The sequence below is a fragment of the Ciconia boyciana genome, chromosome 16 (assembly GCF_034638445.1).
Source record: "Ciconia boyciana chromosome 16, ASM3463844v1, whole genome shotgun sequence".
NCBI lineage: Eukaryota > Metazoa > Chordata > Aves > Ciconiiformes > Ciconiidae > Ciconia > Ciconia boyciana.
The window spans coordinates 11948918-11972435 of record NC_132949.1 but is presented as its reverse complement, the minus strand read 5'-3'; the positions used below and the strand labels follow the sequence as shown (position 1 = coordinate 11972435).

General features: G+C 44.0%; 1 protein-coding gene across 7 annotated transcripts in view; it reads right to left on the bottom strand.

Moving 5' to 3' along the window:
• STX8 (syntaxin 8) overlaps positions 1-23518 on the bottom strand; it is a 106477-nt gene that overhangs the window by 53970 nt on the left and 28989 nt on the right. The window contains exons 7-8 of one of the 7 annotated variants that reach the window (XM_072881156.1): positions 5156-5282; positions 4453-4567 (exon numbers count right to left, since the gene is read on the bottom strand). The exons of 2 other annotated variants lie outside the window; for them this stretch is intronic. In XM_072881156.1, coding sequence (XP_072737257.1) covers positions 5167-5282 — 116 coding nt within the window. In that variant the 3' untranslated portion in view covers positions 4453-4567; positions 5156-5166. Of the gene's footprint in view, positions 1-4452; positions 4568-5155; positions 5283-5811; positions 6243-16416; positions 17407-19434; positions 19681-20318; positions 20401-23518 lie in introns of those variants that run through there. 4 more of the 7 variants (XM_072881153.1, XM_072881157.1, XM_072881160.1 and 1 more) reach the window with 4 other exon arrangements.

Below are 23518 nucleotides of genomic sequence, written 5' to 3'. Positions count from 1 at the left end.
TAGAGAATCCCCGTACTCTGGTCAGACCCTTCACCCTGCAATGGGGACGATGGTGAACAGCCGCTGCAGCAGACCTGTACCACCTGGGCCTTCCTCTACACGTCCTGAAAACAAGGATAACACTATTTGTAGGCCCCCTCAAGAAACTGGGGGGGTCAGTTTGTCAAATCAGAAAGCGTGAGCTACTATCTTTACCAATGAATATTGGGGAAACACGGTCATTTCCAAGTAAGCACCCACAGTCATCCCCCCATCACCAACCGTTCTTTAACCTGCACTAATTGCATGAAAAGGCATAATTTGATTATTTGACATTTTGTCAAATCTTACGAAGCATTTGATACGGCCAGTAACAGGTGCACCAAAAGCCCAACGCTACCTGCAGCCTGGCCAAAGACGACACACTTTCAAGTCTCCGGATTTTGAAGTTTCACATCACCAGCTAACAGCAGTATTTCAAGACTTCAGATGTTAGGTTCTGGGCCTCAATCTTAAATTATTTTTTCAAACCCTCTTAAAACACATTTAATCCTTTGTTTTCTTTCCGAGGAGAAAGGTTTCACATCTGGACTGTCAACCTGCATTCCAAAGCATTAGCCTGGCAAATTAAAGCAGCTGAGCTGTAAATCTCCAAGAAGAGGACTTGTCATGGAAATCGCAACTCAGCATTAACTACGAGCCCAGTTCAGTAAGAAAGCCAACATAAAAAGCCCAAACAATGCAGGCAGCCCCAAGACAACTTTGAAAATGAATCCTCCTGTCTGATAGAGAGCAAGCTAACCTAACCTAACCAACCCAGACTTGTAGAAGCACCTCTGTACCCGGCTTTACCTGAGACAGTCGCATAAGAGCCCACTGCGAGCAACCACCAGTTACGCAGCTGAATTTTGCAAATCGTTTTCTACAACCAGCACCCCAGTTTGATGAGAAGACTGCAGTTTTCAAATACGCCTTGTGAGAGTTGAATGCTCAGTCCCCATGAACTCCAAGAGAGCCGAGGTCCTCGTTCGCTTGGACTGCCACCTCTAATGGCTCTCTTCTGGCTATGAATTACACAAGCAATACGATAGAAAGCAACAAGATAAGCTCCAAAGAATTACATTCTTCCAGCCAGACTTCAATGGAAATCCAAACGCCAGCAACACAGATGCAAAGTGGAACCAGCGGCAAAAGGGTGTAGAACAGTAAAACTGATAAAAATAGAAAAATCATAATCTCCCCAGCGCCCCAGGATAATGGCATGTTACTGAAGTGTCTCAGCTAATGTAATAAAAAAGTGTTAATGTAACATTTTTTGATCATTGCACCATTTATTTATTCAGATTTTTAGATTTATAAGTTAGCTGCTAAAAAGAATTCCATTTGTGCTATTAATTTTTTTTTTCCTTCAGAAGGAAAGCAGTTTTGGAAAAAAACAACTTCAGGCTTAATTCAGCTCTAGAGCAGCTTGGAAGAAAGGACTGGCTGATCCACAGAAGACATCTAAGCAACAATGGTCTGGTTGGTTAACTCTTCTGTCAGCACTCACTTCACAAAACACTCTACAGTCTAACTCAATTACTTCTTATACTTTATACTAAAGTACTTTATTAAATCTCTCTTCCTACCAAACATACAATGCAGAGCTTTGTGTGTCGGGCTCTTAAGATTATTTCTTTCTTTCAGCTCTAGTTCCCTGACCGCGTCTCTGCTGATCTAAGCCACACCAAGTATGAGTTCATCTCTTCACCTGCACTGCTAAACACCACGGCCAGGTCCTCTTACTTTTTCCAAAAACTGGACAAACACTCTTCATGATCAACTCAAACCCGTTCTTCTGTTGAATTAACAGTGTTACCGCAACGCTTTGCTGCCGCATGAAGTCTGCCAAAAAATACCTTTATCCTATAACGACTGTAACTGTAACGTAGCCAGCTTGCTAATATATACACTTACGAGAACCACATTGAGTCCTTCCTGTCTGGTTCCTAAATGAACAAGAAAACACACAGAAGTTTTGCTCCAAACTAAGACAAGTACTATGATACCTGTACCTTGATACCCAAAGGAAAAACACTGTGTAGGAGCACGTTGTGATCTACCCACATTACTGCTATCAGCATCCTGGGCCACCAGAACAGCTTCCTCTACTATTTTTGTGATATTACCTACCAACTTTTCCCACTCCGCTCCCCATCTTGTACTCTCCACCTTCTGTGCATTGAGTCTGTAAGCTCCAGGCTACACCTACATGCGTATCCATGTCCGATTGCTCCCGAGGGCATCAGAAGCAAGAGGTCAGGGGAAGAGACAACACACACTGCACCTGACTCTCGCCTTCCCCGGAGCTGATCCTGCCGTGACAACGCTGTGTGCATCCCTTCTCTGGGAGGTGCTGGAGGATTACCCAGTGTCTTCTATCTGCAGACCTTTCAACAAAAGACACTATTATAAGATTAAAACTTAGTTGAAGTAATTGTGTATGGAAATTCCTTTTATTAGGGCTGTGGATCGAGTCTTATCAGGTTTCACGGCTCAGAGAGCAGACTCTGGCAGCCAGGCATGTTTGTTAATAGCTATTCCAGCTGCAGCTGACTATTTCTGCTCACCTGTTTTTTGTCACGCTGAAACAAGACGCACTGCCATGTTCTGTGACAGATATTTTCGTTAGAGTAACACATTTCTCCTTCATCACTTAGTATCAAGTGCTCAGCATAATTAAACTGGTTAACATAACACCTCTGCCATCCAGCACACACAGATACCCCATTCACTACTCATGACACTGGAGAGCTGTGGCTTATTCCTGGCGCAGGTCTCAAAATGGAAAAAAAGCCGGATAAGCCACTAGAAGAGTGTCTGCTCCAGTCTACAGTCCAGAAGCAGCTATCCAAAAGTTAAAGTCAACACTTGAAACAGGGCAAAAAGCGTTACAACAGGCAACGGACAATAAACAACAGACAAGAATTTGACCAAAGAGCACAAACGTCATCATGCGGTTATGTTCCTATATCCACTACAGAGCACTGCACTACTGCAACCGAGAGTCAAAGCATCTTCAGGGAAGCCCTGCAGGTCAGGAGGGTGAGCTTCAGGCAGGCTAGGACATTTACACCAGCAATGACCACCTTTGTGGCGATATTCACTGCCCAGCTTAAAAACTTGTCATTGCCAGGGTTTAACACTTGCTGTACTATATAGGTGAGCCACCAGGTACCACCTGGTTGTATATATACCATGCCACAAGACAGAGAGCAAAGGGATAGGCAACAGCGATGGAAACACAGAGAAAAACAGAGAAGAGGGGGTTGAGGAGAGCGAATATGCTGGCAGAAAGAAAAGGGACGGCCTGGCCAGCTGGCATGTCAGTCCTGTTCCCTGACCTCCAACTTGACTGCCCAGATTGGTTCAGACATTTTGATTTTCTACCTCAAGCTGTGATCACAAGGCATCGGCTCCTTCTCAAGGAGGCTTAAACAGAGCACTGAAAATCCACCTGTCAAAGCTTGACACCCTTCTCCTACCATCATCTGAACACACAGCCGGCCTGAAACACATTCCTCCTAGGTAATACCCAAAGCATTTTGAAATCTCGGCTGAACAAAACCTTCAACTCACCAGCTTCCCTTTCCTCTCCTACTTTCTCCTTCTATTTTCCAAACTCTGAATGTCCTGGAGATGTTACTTACAAGAGAAGACACACAAAAAACATGCTGTCTGCTGAACTGCTCTGCTGTCAGTGTTATAACGTGCAACACAAAAACCTAAGAGAGAACAGCCCAAGCCAGACAGAAGATGCTGCTTTTCTCAGGGTGCTTCAGCAGCCTCCAAGAGAAGACTTCTTTGAGAACAACCTCACAGAAGCACGGGAATTTCTCTTATTTCTTTTCTTGTCCTCAGCACACTTATAAAAAGTCCAGCCTGGCTTCTTAGATGCCATTGTCACGGTCACATGTGGGGTTCAGCTACTTTAAATGCCTTTTAAAGTTGGTTGTTCTCACTTCCAGCAAGTTCCTCACCCTCTTCTGCAGCTGAAATTTTAAGACGCTGGGAGGAACAACACATATAACCTCATATAACCTAGTGGGATTTAGTGCTTAACATCCTTGCAGAAGAAGGCGGCACACAAGGCCATGTAGCAATCCTAGAGCTCACCCTGCAGAAGCTCCTACAGAAGCTAACCTGGCCCCAGGTTAGTACTACGGCAGGATGACATTTGCAGGACCAGCTCAAATCACCGTCAGCTTCAGGAGGGTCACTACCACTGACCTACGCTGTGCACCACCAACCCTGCGATCAGGCCCTGGAGCATCACCCACACCGAGCTGCATCCACCCCAAGCAGCGCTGATGAAACTGGATGCACCAAGTTTCCATGTTTCAAGCTCACTAACACAAGCTTGGGGACCTCCACTCCATCCAGCCCCGAAAAAACAGATATATGCCCTCAGAGGTCTTTGAAACTTTATTCTTACAGGTTTAGGGCTGCAGGTGTTTAAACAATTAGCAAAATATCATACATGCTCTAAGCATCCTTCTCACTTCAAGTTTTCTTCATTCTCTTGGCCAAAGCAGAATGATGCGTGCACCTGTGGATGCAGAGAGCAGATTAAAGCCCCAAATCGGCGACCGAGTTAGCTCAGCACACAAGCCATCTCCCAGGCATCTCCTCCTTTACGGACCGATAACGCTACTTATACCGGCATGTCATAATTCTGGAGTAAATGAAAACCAAATGCCAAAACGAACGCTCATTTTCTGATGTTTATTGGCTGAGGTAATGGCTCCGAGCAAAAAACATCGCTTTCACAGGGCAGAGCACACTGTTTATAATGCAAGCTTTTTAAGTCCAGCAGGAAAAAAAATAAAGAGGGTTTTGTTGTTTTGTGCGGGGGGGGGGGTCCCCCCCTTCTTTTTTTGAACGATGTGATACAAACCAGCTTGATACACAAATTAGAGGTGATCTCATCAGTCCATTAGCCCAACTAAAGCAAGACCATCACTTGCAAGGGGATGTGCTGGCTAGATACTACTGATTGGCCTGTGAGTAGCATTAATATGGGGGTACAAATGCAGCCTTCATTACACAGGCAAGGCATGGCTCCCAGCTTTCAATCTGCTGCAAACAGTTTCGCCGTATTGAAAAGTGGGATTTTGGAGTAGCGTCTCACACTTACCGCTCTAGTATTTAGGCAGAGACTATGGCTAGTCTTGCCACCTCTCTTGATAGAAGGAAATGACCTACAGACATCATATGCATCGCTGATTCACACAAAACAGATGCCTTGTACAGAGTGTCAGCCCCTGAAAGGAGGGGAGGAAAAGCACTTGAAAATTCAGTAAGAATAGTAAAATGTGGTTTAGAAGCTTTCGCCTTTCATTTCTCATAAACCAGAACTCCATCACATCTTTCCACCAAGTTTCTTTTGATTTCTTTGTTGTAGAACGAACAATGCTTGAAAGCTAAGAAAGTCTCATTTCTAAGATGTTTCTGTTTTCAATCGAGCAGCAGAACTATTTATTTTCCTAGCCGGTGATGGAATTAAACAATTTGTCTTTGAAAACTCTATAAGCCTTCACCCTGACAACCCCCCCATCTGCTTTTCAGATTAAGGTACTTTGATTTTTACCAGCTAAAGGTTTATGAACTGCTGTATAAACCCAATTACTCTCATAGTAAATTATTTAAAGCTTACATGTTATTTTTTAAATTTTTCCCCATGGAATACTCTGGAAGATTCAGAAAAGGAAAGGCTCACTAGGGCATTTTGAATTAAAAATGCGTAACAGGGAAAACCATGGAGCTTCTAGAAACTCTGAATAAAAAAAACCTGACCATAGTTAAGTGAGGATGAGACACACCCCAGGAGAGTTCAGAGTAGGACTGTTAAAAAAAAGAGAAAAAAAAAGCTCCATTTCAGTGGGAGGGAGTTCTTTAAAAACAGATTAAGTTTCATCTGAGGTAGTATTTATTCTTTAGCTGGTCTCTGCCTCACTTCCTGATTGAAAACAGGGATAGGAGAGATCTTCGTGTACTCGCTTTGGATGTCATCAGCAGAAAACACATGGTGGACAGTGTTTCATTAAAAGGAAAGCTGCCCTTCGTGCTCGCTGTCTCTGTTTTAGCTGTGTCCACAAAGGGACAGAGCATCCCAGGAGCAAAGAGGGCAGGCTGGAGTCCCGGGTGGGATAACGAGGGAGGCCACGTGGAGCACGGGACAAGAAGAACTGAGCCCACTACCACTTCTCCAAACCGGGACTGATCTAGAAGAAAAAAGAAAAACCACGAGTCCCTGGCAATAATCACAATATAATGCTAGCGGGAGCTAATTCATTTTCTAGTCACCAGTTCTGGGACAATTTGCATTGCCCAGAGAGAGAAGGGGGCAGGGCAGCCGGCATTGCTGCCCCAGCAGCGGCTCTCCTCATAGATCAACTCCTGACCCTGAGCCCAAATCCTCCATTCTCTGGAGAAGCTCTTCTCCACTGCAGCACCTAAATGAGCACAAAATCTCTCATTTGCAGTCGTGGTGCTTTAGCAAGACTACTGCAGGGATGATATTGGCTTGGCTATGGTATGATACAGTATCATTTGGAGACCACTAGCAACAACGCACCTTTATCTTCTGCCTATACATCAAAAGCTAAGGGAACATCCCCAAATTCCACTATCAGATTCTTACTTTTAGGACAATGAGTAATAAATCATTAGTGTTCACATAAACCGATATTCGTCACATGCAAACTGTTAAAGAAAGTTCTATGCTTAAGCAAGCTACAAGAGTGACCAGAAGCTTACAAGAAGTGTCCCTTCAAGACATACCCAAACCAGGGCACACAAAGGGAAGGCAGGGGAACACCCCACTTTTAAAGAGCTGGCATTCACAGCGATTTGTTCTGCGCAGTTCTCTTCCTGGTACGTTTTGTCATTTATGCACTCAAGCACAAAAAAAGTGTGTTAAAACAGAATCACAGCAACACTGAGCGATTCACTTGAGATGTCTGGTCTGCATGTGCCTGTAGTGCAAAAGACTGACTTAACGTGACCAGAAGCACTGATTTCCAGCGTCCCAGCCTACCAGTTACTCTCCCTTCTGCCACCAGTACAGCACAGCTAAGCAGCAGCCAGGTGAAATGACTTATTTAGATTAATTAATTAGGGAAGAGCAGGCAACAGCACTAACTCCCACAAGCATAATACAGCTAAATCAAACTGATGCTTTCCCTCAGAGCTGGTGACTTCCCTGAAGCTTAGCGGGGCTGACTCCAGAGGTTCAGTGCCGTGTCCCACGCGGTGTTAGAGGAATGCTGGGGAAAGCACGCAGCTCGCGCAGCACGGGGACTAGACCTCCAGCCGCAGAATGATAAATAGTTTCTCAAGAGCTCCTTGCTGCGAGACTGGCCCCTGCTGTCAGACCAGCACTAACAGATTTCAACTGGGGGTGGTTACCCACCAACTGGCCCCCGGACAAGGAAGACCAAGGTGCTGAGTTCAACAGCTGCGGCTCGTTCAGGGAAAGGCAGCACTGCCTGCCAGCACGGTCAGTCCGCGCCACCCGGCCAAGCCCTGCAGAGCTGTCTCTGGGAGGATGAGGACTGCTACCGCCAAAGATGCATCCCTGGTGCCTGTCTGCAAGGCAGAACAAGAAGGAATTTTCAAAGTTGTCAGTTTTCTAACGTAAAGCGCTGGTATCCAGGTATAAAAGAGCAGGTAGAGGGGAGTTACAGCTACGAGGGAGGTCTGAACAGCAGCTGGAAGATAGCAAGGAGCTGCAAGCCACAAAAATGCAATCCATTGCACTGAGATGGCATCAAAGGCAGGCAGCTTCCATCCCTCTACAGCTCCCCGTGAGAAAGGTTCAGAGAAAGACAGCAGAGCTCACTTTGCGTCTCCTCTTTACGGTAACCACCTACCAAAACCAAGACATGCTGCACAGCACCTTGCTTTTCCAGGGTGGTATCTAGAGAATGATAAAAAAAAATTAAAAAAAATAGGAGAACAGACCTCAAGAGCACAAGAAACCCAAGAGAGCACAGCCAGAGCGTGCTGCACTTTGGCTGCACTGCGTCCTCCCACCAGCCGCAGCTTCTCCCCCATTTCGGTCCCTCCCCTGCTGCCTCCAGATGCGCCAAACCTCAGCTCAGCTGCGAGGACAGAGCCCCAGCCATTTTTACCACCTAAATTCTGGGGTTCAGCCAAGTGAAACTGAGCCCATCACTCCAAACTGATAAATCTTTTTCCTCTCTTCACAAGCATTTTTTTTTAAATGCAGTACTTTGGTATACTTGGTACACTTTCTCCTTCAATTCACCTATACCTACTCTATATCCCTTTGGCTCAGATCTCCCATCACTAGTGGGAGTCTGGCCCCATGAATTTAGGGGCCAGAATTTAACAGAATTTAGCATTTGTCCAGGCCAGGAAAGGAGTTGATGGCACTTTACCCCCTGACCCCCGCATAGATCCACTTAAGATTAAATCGGTTTTGTTGCCTGGATTACCTTCTGACTCCTAGTCTTATCGAGGCCAAGGACATTGATGCTGGTCTGTAATCCTGGGTCACGTACTTTTAGGGACTGATGCATCTGTGTCAGCTTTCAAAACCTCTGCAGAACACTGTGCATGCTTATCACACTTTTAATGAAAACCATGATGTAATATGTTTCCCAGAGCAGTTGCAGAACTCCTGCCAGGGCCCCGCAGAGAACCAGTGCTCTGCCTATGCTTGTGCCATTTAAGTTCCATTAATCTTGTATTTTCAGCAATACTGAGTTCACAAGAGATCATATAATTGGGTTCTTCCCCAGTTACGATTATCACTGAAGTCCTTGAAACTCTGAACAAATAGAAGCCCATCTCCTCATCTGGTTCACTAGTATTTCTTCTATGTAAAATGCTGACAATCTGCACAGTGTAAGGGGTTGGTTTGTTTGTTTTTAATTAAAGACTGAAATGGCCATTGGTTACACTTCTATCAGCCACCCAGGATTCAAGGGATTTATCAGTCTCTCCAGCACTCCCTGCAAAACAGAGCGGCGTGCCCGAGGCACTCGGCAGGTCTGCATCGAGCCCTGCAGCTCCCCAGGCTGGGCAGAGCTGTCCCTTGCCCTCTTGCACACCACCAGCACCGAATATTGCTCTACCTTCAACCACTTCAGAGGTTTCTTTTCACTTCAGGATCTACTGCTAAAGCTCCCATCTTTTTTAAGGCTCCTCCTTACAGTCCCAGTATGCTCTCCTCTATTCCAGTAAGACTCCTCAGCCTTGCACGATAGTTCACTATACAAAAAAAGTATACCAAGTATACAAAAGTATATTTCGCAATACAAAATTTGTATTATACAAGCATCTCGATTACGCAAGCATCATGATCTTGATGCCAAATATTTCTCTCTAGTTTCTAGCATCTGCAATGACCAAGTTTGGCCCCTCTTTATCAACTGAACCTCCTCTCAAATCCTCAATTAGTTACGGGAGGTCCTGCCCATGCCTCCCTTTTGTCTGCTCTGCTCACAGGAGCGTTTTAGGAAGTTTGAACAAGTCACTGCCATGGCAGCGTCAAGCTGTCAACATAACCACAAGCCTACTCTGTTTATGAAAGGGATATGCTGTAAAATAGCCTCTGCAACAAGGCGTCACACTGCAGAACACGGCTCTCTGTACAGCCCAGGACGCAGCACTTCTCAGGAGCTTATTAGGTGGACTGAAAATAGCAATTCTTGATTAAAAAGTCAAGCCCACCTGTGAGCAGTAAGCACTGGAAAAACTGATACAGACTACAAGGAAGAAAAAACACTGCAAAGCGTTCTGAAAAAGGAAATAAAAAGCTTTTGAGCTCATAACTTAGGAGACATTTGAGAATTGGAATATCTACAACAGTTTGGTTTAGCCACCTAATAATCTTAACAAAACATTTTAAGTAAGCTCTGTTTTAGCTAGGAAGGGTATGACCACCATAGGGAACATTTAGCTATTATGGGCTAAATGTGCCTTACAAAAAAGCCAACTCTTCCACGATGCTGCTCAGAAGCTACCAGAGCGGTCACAGCTCCTCCACACCTCCCTGCCCGCGGGTGAGACAGCGACACGGAGAAGGGCCACGCTGACACTCTGCTCCAGGCACAACACAAACCCGCTAGAAGATACATGCTTGAAAAGATTAAAATATTAAGAATAAAGCAAGAGGAAACGTAATAAAAGTATTAGAGAGATGGCAAATTAAGAGAGGAGTCTCCCTCTTCTTTTTTTTTTTTTAAAGTTTTTTCCTCTTTTGAAAAGAGCAGGAAAGTCATTCTCTTATGCAAGATGTTTTAATTCACATTATTATTCTGACATCTCATTCACAGGCCCACCAAAACAACCCAGGGAAGAGGTCAGACACTGTGTAATAGCTATACATTAAGCAGCAATGAAAAACAAGAAACATCCCACACTGAGGACACACTAATGGCTCTTTCGAGTCAACACATACCTAATTCACTTTTTAAGACTTCAAGTTGCAAATTTTTATTCAGCTTTCACAGCACAAATAGCCACAAGAAAGCTACCCAAAACCCCAATTTGCCAAGTCAGGATTATTTGATATGAAGGTCACTTCCTCCAGCCCCAGGCAAACTGCTTTAAACCCTTTAACAGACAGAACTAAAAAGTACAAGGAATACTTTTATCGATTTTAGGATACAAGACACAGGTCAAAGACTGAGTGCACAAAAATAATTCACGCTTCTAGAGGAACAATAAAAACACTAAATACTCAGAAATGCCCCGTGCTGGCATCAGGGAGGTGCAACAGTTAATTTATTAAGGCAGATTAATGCACCCTCAAAACCTACAGCGTTAAGGCAATTTTGACCTCTCTAGATTGGCTGCCAATATGATATAGGTCCAAAAGAAATTACCCTTTTCTGCTGCGACAGAACAATAAATTGGCTTCCTCGAATACAGTGGTTAAAGAATCCAAGTTCCTGACCTTGAGTGTTTTACTAGTACTATGCTGTGCTGCAGGGAACAATCAGGATGACATTTGCTGAAATGTGTGGGATTTATGGTATAATAGGTTGCACATATGTGCCAAAAGAGAAAAAAAGCCTCTTAAATCCAAGCAAATCAAGATTAATTAGCTATTAAAATAGCTAAGAGAACACAGTGCAGTACAGGTGGTACAACAAACCATCTTACTTTCTGTACACGGTGACTAACGCTATTTTTGAGGTCACATCGTACGTGTATCTTCGATCGCACTCTCACTGGGAAAAGCAAAAATTGCTGCTCCTTTGTAAACTCCTGCTCTTTGTAATTCTGTAGGTTTGCACTTTCATAAACAAACGTTACGCAGTCCTTTTATAGGAAGTCCCACTAAGCCCACAGGAAAATCCCGTATTGTCTGGCTTTGATCATCAAGACAGACTGAAAATTAACTCTGGTATTTTTACAATGATCCTCATATTAAGGGAGAGGACATGCCGCACACATTCACCTCTCCGCTCTATCAGTTAGATTCACTCTAACTTTTCCCCCCTTTTCATCCAGCCTGGTGACTTTCCTTTTTATTGCTGCTAATTGCAACTACAGGTGTTCAGAAATCAACAGCCTGACAGATGCCTCATACCTTAAATGCCATCCCCGCAGCCCAGCGTTTGCTGTGGACCGTGTCTCTCCAGCAGCACCGAGCAGGCTTCGGGATCACAAAGCAAACATTCTTCTGAAATCATAGCAGCCTGACTTCTTTTTTTCTTCCTACTGCCCCAGGAATGCGAACAAGTTGTTAATACCCTGCAATCTGCTCGGTTTCCCTCTTAATCCTCATTTTAACCAAGCCTCTCCTTGCAGGAGATCATATCAATATGTCCCTAGCAGTCAAACAATGCAGAAAAGAGCCAATGTTATTGTGAGCCTGAGGTGGAACGACTCGATTCCCAGCAGGAGATCAATTTGTACAAGGAACCAGCGAGTTCTTCTCTAGCAGGGGTAACCACTTCAAATGAGCCAGACTCCCTGTGACAACAAATACCCTCGCTGGGATATGGTCAGCTAGCAAAAGCTCACATACAAAGGCTGCCATTCCCTTCCTGCAGGTCAGGAGAGCAAGGCATGCACATCTCCCCTCCTCCTGCACAGGTCTTCAACCAAAACACGTTTACACAGCTTTTCACGTCCCGCAGGCATCTCTCAACTCTGACCAGGGACCACGTCGCGGGAAAAAAGTCTTGCAGCCATGGTCTTTGTCCACATTAACCCTGGAAGTCCGAACCGTATCCCTCCTTCCAGGTACCTTTCTCTAAGTTCATTATTCTGCAACATGGTAAACTACCTATGGAGGTTATTTTCACACAATTTGCAGCAGCTCTCAGTTCCCCACTGACTGCACAGTTAAATTCCAAGATGTTTCCAGCGCTGACAGCAACACCTCCCCAGGGCTGCGTGCCCTTTGGCTTGTTGTACACAGCCCAACCGCAGCATCCAAGAAAACCAACAGAGACCAACTTACTGGTGCATCTGTTCCGAACCTATGTTTGCCTTAGTACCCTTTTGTTACGTTACCCCATCCTGGGAAAACTTAAGTTATTGACAGATAAAATAATTAACATGAAAATAATTACAGAGCAGATTGACTTGTTGGAGAGGCAAGGAGGACCAGGTGATGCAGGGCCACTTGGGTATCAAATCAGTAAAACTTGAGCAAGAGAAAGTCCCTCCTCTCCAGGCTTTTGGAAGTCTCCTTTAGTACCTACTTAACTCTCTTCATTCAGCTGTTTACAGGATATTTGAGCTATTTGTTAAAGACTCAACATCTTCCACCGCTTAACCGGAGAGTGGAAAAACTGCTTCATCCGCTCTTGTAGGTACCAAAGTACCACCCTGAGCAAACTAGGACTTGATTTACACGGGAAAATAGCTGCTCAGCAAAAGCCTCCCACGTGAACACCCAAATCTCAGCTAAGAATATTGACAGACAAAATTAGCATGGAAAAGCTTTAAATCCTCACCAAAATTGATTTCTGTAAAGGCTTCCCTGTTTTGGAAAATGTGAAAGGGATGCAGTCAAACCAAACACCACTCCACCACTTGAGTATTTTCAAAACACATTCTCATTGCTTTTCATTTTCCAAAAATACAACAAAAAAAGTGACGGAGAATTCCTCATTACTCGGTGCGACTGTTGAAGAGACTGATGGAGAACAGCGATACAGCGGTACCTATACACTGGGATTATGATGTTGTTACTCTCAGAATTGACGGACATATTAATTGCAGACAGCTGCAAGGAAAGATATCCTAACGACACGATTCATTAGTTTTCATAGATAATTACATCTGCTCATGGCCTCACAGTGAATCATTCATTTAGGGAATTTTTGGGGTATTAATTTTAAATGGAGTAATCAGATTTGTTAATCTGTGGGACAAGGCAAACCAAACAAAATTTTATTCAGGGAAATGTTTATACTTTCAACATTGACATTAATTCAGCAGCAGGAAAAAATTAGCAGCATAATGCATGCTCATGTAGGTTAAAAATTATTAATGGTAATCTCCTTCACTCCCCCCAGTGCTTGTAATGAGACTGCACAGATTTCTTCAAGGCTACCTGGACTGCAATTTTTTTTCCTGGATGCATCTTTATGCATTACACAATCCAGTGGCCTTTTAAAAAACATATATTTCTTGATAGAATAAAAGAATTAAAATAACTGATACTTGGTTTTGCCATTCTGTAGACTCAAAATACAGCTGTTTTTTGATTATTATCGTATTATACACTTAAAAAATAAGTTTAAAACATGATTTAGCTTTTTTTTGTTACTTTGAAGTAGCAGCACATATTCTCAGATGGAAATCCCAAAAAACCTTGAAGATCCAGGCCAGTTCCCTTCCTATCAAGTCACATAAACTCTTTAGTAAACTGAACTCCACCTTAAAAACAGATAATTTTTTGCCCATTTCTTCTCCTGGAAGCTACTCTGGAATTTCCTAACTCTCAGTTAAAAAAAAAATAAATAAAACAAAAAAAAGAAAAGAAAAGTAATTTTCTTGTCTGTACTATTTATGGTCAATTTATTCCCATTTTTTCTTGAACCAATATTCTTCTTCAGCCTCCATAGTTGCTTTCCCTGATACTTTACTGCCAAAACATGAACAGAAAGCAAACCGTATCTCCTATCCATCCACATCTGGCCAGGCTACACAACCGAAACATCAGAGCCTCTCTCTCTGCTATTCCATTGCCCTCCACAGCCTTCACTTCTTCTCTGGGCCTATTTCTCCTCCAATTCATTCTTCTGGAACAAGAACCAGAAAACTAATAGAAATTTTTTCACAAAGCTGTATCCAGGTGCAGTGACTCCAACTGCCACAGTAGCCCCAAGCACACTTGTCACCTGCTCCATGTTACGCCGATTCTCTCCCCATCAAACCAGCAAATACTTGGTCGGATTTGGGACAAGCTCAGGACACAGTCAGTCAACTGCTGCAGCCCACTAGATCAAAGATAAACTCAGGGCTTCATGCTCACAACCACAGTTTAGGAACTCCATGATCATCAGTCGATGATCTGAACCATGTTGAAGAAAACGTGAAGGATCAGGCAAGAGGTATCTCATGGCATATCAAAGAATCCCACAGACTTTTAGCAAACTAACTTTGCTAAAGAGCAGCAGCAGCAGCGAAGAGCAGCTAAGGTTCACAAACACCGTAAGAGGGGAAATACCTTTTTTGGGGGTCAAGAAACAAAGAGAAAGGTAGAGCGCCCTGCACAAAGACATACAGCGAGTCCTTGGGCAAGCCAAGACTGAAAGTCCCAAGTTCCAACCATGAGACCACAACTATTCAATAGCAGCCACAAGCGGAGTTGTTCCTAGGTGTATGGGAGAGAGCACCTTTGATACCACAGCTTGGATTTCTCTAAATCCACATGCTACTGCTGAGAATCAGAAATTAATGTGCAACTTGATATCTCCTGCTTTGGTGAAGCTGCACCTACGCAGTCGTATTTTTCCTCATTGAGGTTTGGGGGACAGGGGGTTGCTCCATGGAAGCTGGAACAAATTAATATTTCCCCGAGAATTATTATTTTAAGAGAAAGAACCAGCAGAAGTTAAAAGGTAAGCCAATATCTTCTATTTTCTTTTAGTTAAGCATCTGACAACACACAGTATATTTTATTCAGGATCTAGGCCCAAACACTACACGGCGATAAGCTCCTCGTTAGGCACACACTGTTACTGGAAAGCATCCCAGGCTCCGCAGTAACGTCCCAATTTTTGCAATACCTATAACCTTAACGCCCATGTCACAGCTGTGACTTGGAGAAAGACCTTTCCCAAAGAACGGCATTTGAGGTCTCTGCTCACCTCTCCTGAAAACATGCTGTTCAGCTTTAGCTAGTGCAGCACCACTTGTTTGTGTAACTGGAGAAGTGTCAAGCCCTCTCTTCCAGTGATTTAAACTCCTCCAGTGTTAGAAGGAAAACAAAGAACAAAGATGCTGAAATATCCATCATCTCGCACAGCACCCACAGGGAGTAGTTGGAGGAATGCAGCGCGCCGTGATCCGCTGGCCTCGCTTCCAGGTTACTGCCTGCTCAGCACACGCAGACTCCCTTTCCTGTGCATACGGAGAGGACTCGGGAAAGAATTCACCTCAACGGCTCTTCCAGACCATCCAGGGCTCAGCATCCCCAGGAGCAGCTGCCTGACCTGAAGGCATCATGGACCGCTTGACGCTGGTACCACACTTGGTGCTGTACAACCACAGCAGGTTCCTGGACCCTCAGCTTGCAGACTGCACGGCCAACTCGTGCTTCTGCAGAGAAGGCAGAGGCATGCCTGTATTATTCTTGTAACGAATTCAACAACTTGAAAACAGCACACCCAAGAGCCAGAGCTGTTTGCTAAGAAGGGCTTTGGTTACTAAATGCAGAAACCCACACAAGACATTTTTCTCTCATTCTCTGATCGTATACACATACTTTATTAATACCACCAACTACACAAATGCCAAGAAGGGAACTCATTTCCAGTGAAAATACTGGAAAAGATACCAACTTCCCTCTCACTTACTGAGAAAAGGAAGTACAAGTGAGGAGATAACTAAAATAAACTAGATTAATTAAAGAGAAACAGGGTAGTAAGCACATTAAGCAGAGCAAAGCAGGGGTCAAACACTGTCCTTGGTAACCTCAGCAAGAACGGGCCACGCTAAGCGCAGAAACAGTTTTAGGACAGCTACTTCAAGAAAATGCAGGCACGACCACCCAGCGCTCAGTGTCCCTGCCTGAAAGGGGCAGGAAACGACTACACATCTCTCGGTCAACGACTTATTCCCCATCAGCAGAGCCTCACTGAGCGGAGAGCAGTTTAAATGAGAAGACATGGACGCAGAACATTACTCCTTCCCTTATTTACTTTATTGCATTTTCTCATTGGAGAAGAATTCATCAGCAACAGTCATAAATCAACTTAAGGAAAAAAATAAAACACTCAGGGCCATTTTCAGGAGCAAGAGAATCAAATGAGCAGAGTCACGCTTCTGGAGGAGCTGAGTCACAGTGCTAGAGAGACACGAGCGTTACAGCGATGCCAAAACTTTGGCTCAGCACCTTGCAAAACACACCCGAGGTGCATTAAGTGCATCTCATTGCTGGGACGGAGAAAGAGACCCAGGAGGCAGGTACCCTGCTCCCAGGATAAGACCGGAGGGAAGAGACTCTTCACTACCGAGTAGCTGGATGTGCTCAACCTGCTGAGGCTTCTCTGCCGTGCAGCACTGCGGTTGGGAAGGAACACTTTCATCTCCTCCTCCCCTCCAGATGGCACATTTTTTTTTAAACAGTTGGGCAATTGTTTTAAGGAGAAGTCTAGGAGGAGAAAAACACATTCCTCTGAAACAGCATCATTGCCAGGCACAGGACTGCAGGATCATCAAACCAGCCACTTGCTGACCCCACGCGTAAAAAGCACCTCAGAAATAACATACATGCATTATTTCAGGCAATATTAAAAGCAAGAAGAAAAGCAGTGCCTTCTTTTTACAAAGGATAAAATATACCTTTTGATTTCTAACTCTCCTCTTTAAATGGCTTATTCTGTGCTTCTCTCCCACATGGAAAGGATGAAGAATTATTGGGGAGGCTAGTGGTTCAGGACAGTTTAAGTGTGCATGAAACGGCTGTTCACTCTCAGCACGCCACTTGTGCTCTAGCGAGATTGCCACAAACCCATGACACCGCTCATTTGTTCAACAAAGTTTCATGAATTCCAGCTGGAGACTCCTTTTTTCTTCCCCCAGGGCCAAAGGGAAACTTACTGATATTTTTCATGTTTAGGATGTGGGGAAAGGCACACAGGAACATGGAAACGTATTAAATTGTTGGATTTCTCTTCCCCCACTCCTCCCCCTTTTTTCCAGAAGAAGGGAGTCTTCCAATCCCTAAAACAGATCAAAAAAGCAGACTGCATGTGAATAACGTCAGCGAGCACTGAATTAATTTACCCCACCAAACTGCTGTTCACCGTATAGAAGTTACCATACACTCGCAGCAGCAACCACCAGCTTGACTCCCAACTCCTTCAGCTGGCATTAAAAAAAAAAGATTTTAGTTTGGGAGTACAAGAACAAGAGCATCCACCCCTCTGCGGGAAGAAACACGAAAGCAGACTGATACACAAGTGATCACTACAGCACTCGTGACAGCTTTAGGCCATCTGTATTAGCAGCTAATCAGTTTTCGGGCAGAAAGAAGAGAATTAGCCTCTGACAGCCACTGCCATCAATGAAACATCTTCCTAATTTACCTAGGACCTTCCGAGCAAATCTAGATTTTGAAATTTCAGTGGTTATCACCACCGCTTTGATTCGAAAACACCAGAAGATCTGATGGGAACTTCAGCGGAGCAGTGGTCAACAGCCCGAGTTATCGAGGGCGGTTAGGCAGGACTACAGCTGTGCAGTGTCTGCAGCTTATTATCATATAATAACTGTTAGCAAGAACTATTGGAAAGCTTCCCCCTTTCAAAAAAACAAATCTCTTGCTAAAGTCAATAGTGCCAGTCAGTTTATGAAATGTTTTTATCCCACAACTGAAGAATGGCTTTTCTGCTGTGTTTGTGTTTTGGTGACGTCAGGACATTCAGATGACTTTAGGCAGACAATGTCTGCTGCTTTTAATGCCCAGCTGCTCTATTTAATCCCTGTTAAGACTGTTTTTCCCCTTCAAATTTCTTTAAACATTGTATTGGGAGACTTGTTTAAAACATTCCTTATAAAGGCTCCTGGCAACTCTGAAATGAGAGTGTTTTTCTTAATCTTCCTACAAACTTCAGAGGATAAACTGTTCAGCTGTCACAATTTAACAGCATGGACGATGTTAATGAGTTGGACAAGAAGCCAGGCCACAAAAATCCTGAGGTCCCACACCACTTCCCTCCGTCTTTATTCAAACAAGGTCTCCTGACATGCTCCGATAGATCAAGTGTCCCCGAGTCCTGCAGAACAGCCGAGCATCTTCAGTCCAATGGACAGCCAGCAAATATTTACTAATTCATATCTACTAATTAAGGTCCTCTTAACCAAGTAGATGATGTTAGCAAATGTCCACCAGGACTTGCAGAGTAGCACAGAAAACAGTTCCTGGGCATTTTGTGCATGAAACTTTATTTACCTTCCTACAGAGATGATTCCTGTAGCTGTCTGACAGTTAGGGTCAGGTTCACATCTGCATTTCACCTTTGTAGCTAAGAATGTTGATCATCCTTCAATTCCATTCCACATCAAATACGTAAAGATTTTTATGATAAAAAATAAACATAACCACCTTTAAAAACAGGCAAAACTCCACACATCCTAAACAATCTAATTCAGCTTGTTATCAAGCTGAAAACAGTGTGAAGTAGAGCAAGTCTGGCACATGCTCTCTTTAAAAGGTGTGTCCCATCCCCTCCCCCATTACTGTTTTTTCTCCATTATTCACAAAAACCCAAAGCCTTCTCTTTCAGCAGGGACAGAGGAACAAACATTACCTTCAGAATAAACACACACAGCCACACAGATATTCAGAATAGCTGTCGGTTGTCACTGATCTGTAGCCTGCATACCACTAAGAGCAACAGAAGACAGGGGAAGTTGCAAAACTCCCAACTGCAGCTGGGCGACAACGTATGTCCTACTGAAAATAGTGAATTAGCACAGCCGTTTCGAGAACAGACAATTTGAGTTTCCAATGGGCTGGCACATCACTTCTCCTACAAGGGCAGCCTATTATAAGGAGATCCCTCAGCCGTGAAAATTTTGTTTGAAATGCCACCACAGTTGCACTGTGACTACTCAACAGAAAGTAGAGTGAGAAATTTGTCTTATGCTTATAATAAGGCAATAAGATTTATTTTAAATCAGCTTTATTATGTTTCTGATTTATGTTTGCTTGAGAGGTGCAACCTTCCACCACTTAACAAAATTTCTCTTGCCATTCTCTTCCAACATGAATCCCAGTTTGATGTAGAGCTGGTTAGGAAGCATACAGCAGATTTTGGTTCTATTTCCATTTCAAAGAGTTCCCTTATGCTAGGAAGTGAAACAGAAACGTGCCTCTTCGGCATCTAACTGCAACGTGGGGAGACAGATCACAAGGTTTTCCATCCTGAACGCTGACACAGGTCAGTGCAAAAGTCGACTAAATGCGCTGGTTTCCTTTCTCCGGCACCTTGCCTGAAAGATAAAACCTGTTTCAAGTGTTCAGGGAAGTGGAACTGGGCCCCGACTCAGATGTCAGTCTCTCCCATCTGCCTTCTGTGCCACATCACACGAGTGGCTCCATGGCAAGGAAAATGAGCTTATTTTCTGTCAGTAGCAGCCCAGAGGCAGAGCAAGCCCAAAAGGCTGTGAAGTGCTGTGCTAGAAGTCCCAGCAAGCTTCTCCTTGCCACCAGCCCAGATTCAACAAGCAGCACCAGACCACCTTTCCTAACCGTGCACCTTATAGCTGCCCACCCCACCTTAGTCCTGCCACATCTACACATCGGCAGACTTAGATTTCAAGAAATGGATCCTCAGTAAAGACCCTACAGTCACCCGGCCTGCCCTGGAGAGAAGCAATACAGAGCTCAGGAAGGAAAACCAACGATCAGGTTAAATCTGTTGTCTCTAGTTCTGGTCCAGCACAAGAAAACTTTGAAAACAAGTTTCAGAAAGCAGAGAACAGAACTGGAGGGGAGGGATTAGACAAGTCTTCAGAATGACAATGAACTCTGGAAGAACAGGAGGTTACTAAGAGTCATTTACTAAAAGTCATTTTCAGTCCACACAACACCCAGATGTGAAGAACCTCTCCTATCAGTGCTTTTCTACCTCCTTCATGCTCAGCATCACTGAATATTCAACCTCTCTGCTTTAAGAGTAAGCACTGACCATCGTGGATGAAGGCGTCGCCCTGTAACAAAAAGGAGGAATACATTGATTTCACATACAAACCTTCAGACCTTCCCTTCCAAAAGTCCTGTGGTCTCCAACTACGAAAGTAATTTTCCTTTCATTGAAAACACACCACCCACATTACCCATAAGCAAAACTATTACAGTTCCTATTGTAACAAAGCATCAAATGGAGGTTTTTCCGTAAGAAGTGAAGTCACAGCAGTTTAACTAGTGGAAAGTACTACACTTAAGCTAAATAGGCTCTATTCAAGTTTAAGCACCACTACAATTACCTATGATTAGTGAAGTACCATAAAACAGCGGGAAAAACCCAACCGGTCAACACTGACCCCAGCTGCCAGACAGATGCACCAGTACCAGCAAATGCATAATCCAGCCCAAATTCTCACAAGCTCTTTGATCATTCGCACATGAATGTGTACCATGCTACAGCCTTCCCTCTCCATCCACAGGCAGCTTGGTCCCAATAATAATTTCCAAGTGAAAATACTTATTTATAATGGGAACTATTACATAAAAAGTAGTCTATGTCCTAAGCTCGACCAGAAGGAAGCTTTCCTCCCAGCTTATCTGATTTTCTATTCATTTAAAATACCACGTTTCGGAAGGCCACCTTAGAGTTCAATTCACACTGCTAATTTTCTTTGGCAAAAACCCACGTTATCTACAAACATTGGTTGAAAACCCAGTTACAGTAATGCAATACCCACACCCTGTTGCATAGCAACTGGATAACACAGGGATACAGAAAATGTTGACATTCCAAAATAACAGCAGGTAACAGAGCTACTTCCTAACTGCAAGCAGAGCTACATCAGTAAGATGCCCAGGTGGGATGCAGGAGTTCAAGAGGCAAAGAACAGCAAAATTAAGAGCTGCCAGCCCAGTCCCCCAGCTTGCTTGGGGCACTGTCCTGGGCGATCCAGCCTGGAATGATCCCTCCTCCCCGAGACACCGTCCTGGCTCGCAGCTCATTCCTGCCGAACGCCGCAGTGCCAACGGGCACCTCCTGCTTTCTCTCCACCTGGTGAGCCCGGCCTCTGAACCCTGGACAAGGGTGAAGTCCTACTTACCCCTGCAAGCCCAAGGCAAAGCTTGCTCAGGGAAACATTAGCTGGAGAAAACTAAGCGGACAAATGAATAGGTCTCTATCAGAGCATCTTCAAGGAGATTTCAGAGGTCAGCTCAGCCAAGTTGTGACAGATTTTTCCTCAAACTAAGGACCATCTCAGAGGCTAGCATCAGTACCCTCCAGCACTACATGTCTATGCCACAGCAGAGATACCAGACCTCTGCAACATTAAAACAATTAGAAAAGTTTCAACTCACTAAAATAAATAATTCACAAGTTTATTCCTGAATCACCATTTTTTCCACTATAATTCTCTCACACACAAAAAAAGCCTATGACAAACAACCAGTAAGAAACAAAATCTTCTCTCCACCCCCAAAAGCGAGACTTTGCTCTGCAGTCTTTGCAAAGGGAGGAACTGGACACCGATCGCCTCTCCTCAGTGTTGTTGCAGGGCATCACAACCATGTGCATTTGCAATCAGGTACTAACACAAAGATTTGGCTGGCTTTGTCAGTGGTAGTTGGTTGTCTTGTGTCGCTGTTCTCTCTAGTTTCAACATGGCACTATAAACACAAAGGTCAGAGTTACATAGAAAAAACATTTTGGGAGTTCATGCCAAATGTTATCTTATTTTTACACGGGATCTGCCCAAAACAGACCAAAACCAACCTTCTCAAGTCTCTGGCATTACTTGAAACCAATATTCCTTCCAGCATTTCTGCTAACTCCAAAGGGAGAATGATGCAGCAGGTTCAGCCAAGTGGCTGCGGGGAACCCTGGAGTCTCCAGTCCCCCGGCCAATCCATCGGGTATCCTGCTTCAGAACTGGGAACCCCGTGGCCTCGCTATCCCAGGGCCAAACCCATCACTTTATCACAGACAAAGGTATCCCTTGAATTCCTACCCTGAGCTTGGAAAAAAGCTGTCAGGCCCAGATGTTTCAGACTAAAGACTCTGAACTCAGAGCAGCATGTTTCAGCAAAACTTGGTTCCATGAGAAAATCTCCAACAAGATTTCGAGATCAAACACCACTGGAGTTATTTCAGAACAATGTGATCTGCACAGCCAAAAGACATACTTGATAGTGCCCCTGCACTTTGACGCCAGCCGGTTCATAGTACGGTATCTTTTTTCAAGTATGTGATTTACTCCCTTCATGCAAAAGTGTTTCTTACAAAACTCTGCTGGGAGAGAGTAAAGAGGAATCTTGTCTGCTTCCATGTCCAAGACCTGTACTACTGTCATAAGGGAGGATTATTCTAGTTCTTGATGTCTAACAACAAAAGCAGTACTTGTTGCCCCCATGAACATCACATCCATACCCAGAGATCATCAGGGCAATAGAAAAGGACTGGAGTCAGGCAGCAAGGCGGAGTATTTTTCACAATACATGGCACAAACATGATAATACCTATATCACCTTATTTGTTTTGGGATGCATAGGGATAAAACACATTTTAATACATCAGCAAGTCAAAAAAAGTTTACGCTCATAAGACTTATTCCACCCAACCCTGCAAGGGGATTACTTTATTATTTTATTTATACTAATAATTATAGTACAATTATTTCTCTGTTTTTAAGTGATCTCAGCATGCTTTAAGGTATCAACTTCATCATTTTAAAAGCATCCCATGTTTATGTCACATTAATTATGTTTATGACTGAAACGCAGCTTTGAGCAAGCAATTGCTCCCAACACTTATTTCTGCTTCCATCCAGTTGCGATGATCTGTGTACATGCATCCTACAAACGGGTAGCCGTGGGGCCGATTTCAATGCCTGAGCGTAGCCAAGTATTACCTGCCATTTCCAGGCTGGTTCTAACAGCAGATTTTACAAATATCTAAGCAGTATTTAAACAAGCAAGAAAGCCACGTTTCCCATTCAAATACAGAGATCCATCTGCACACAAGCACTTAGAGCAACCAGCTTTATCCTGCTTTCTGTTCTTGCTATGGTCAGAGCATTGCAAGATGTTGCACTTAATTTTCTGGTTCTGAGAGGTGCTGATTACCAAAGCGATTCCATATGTTAC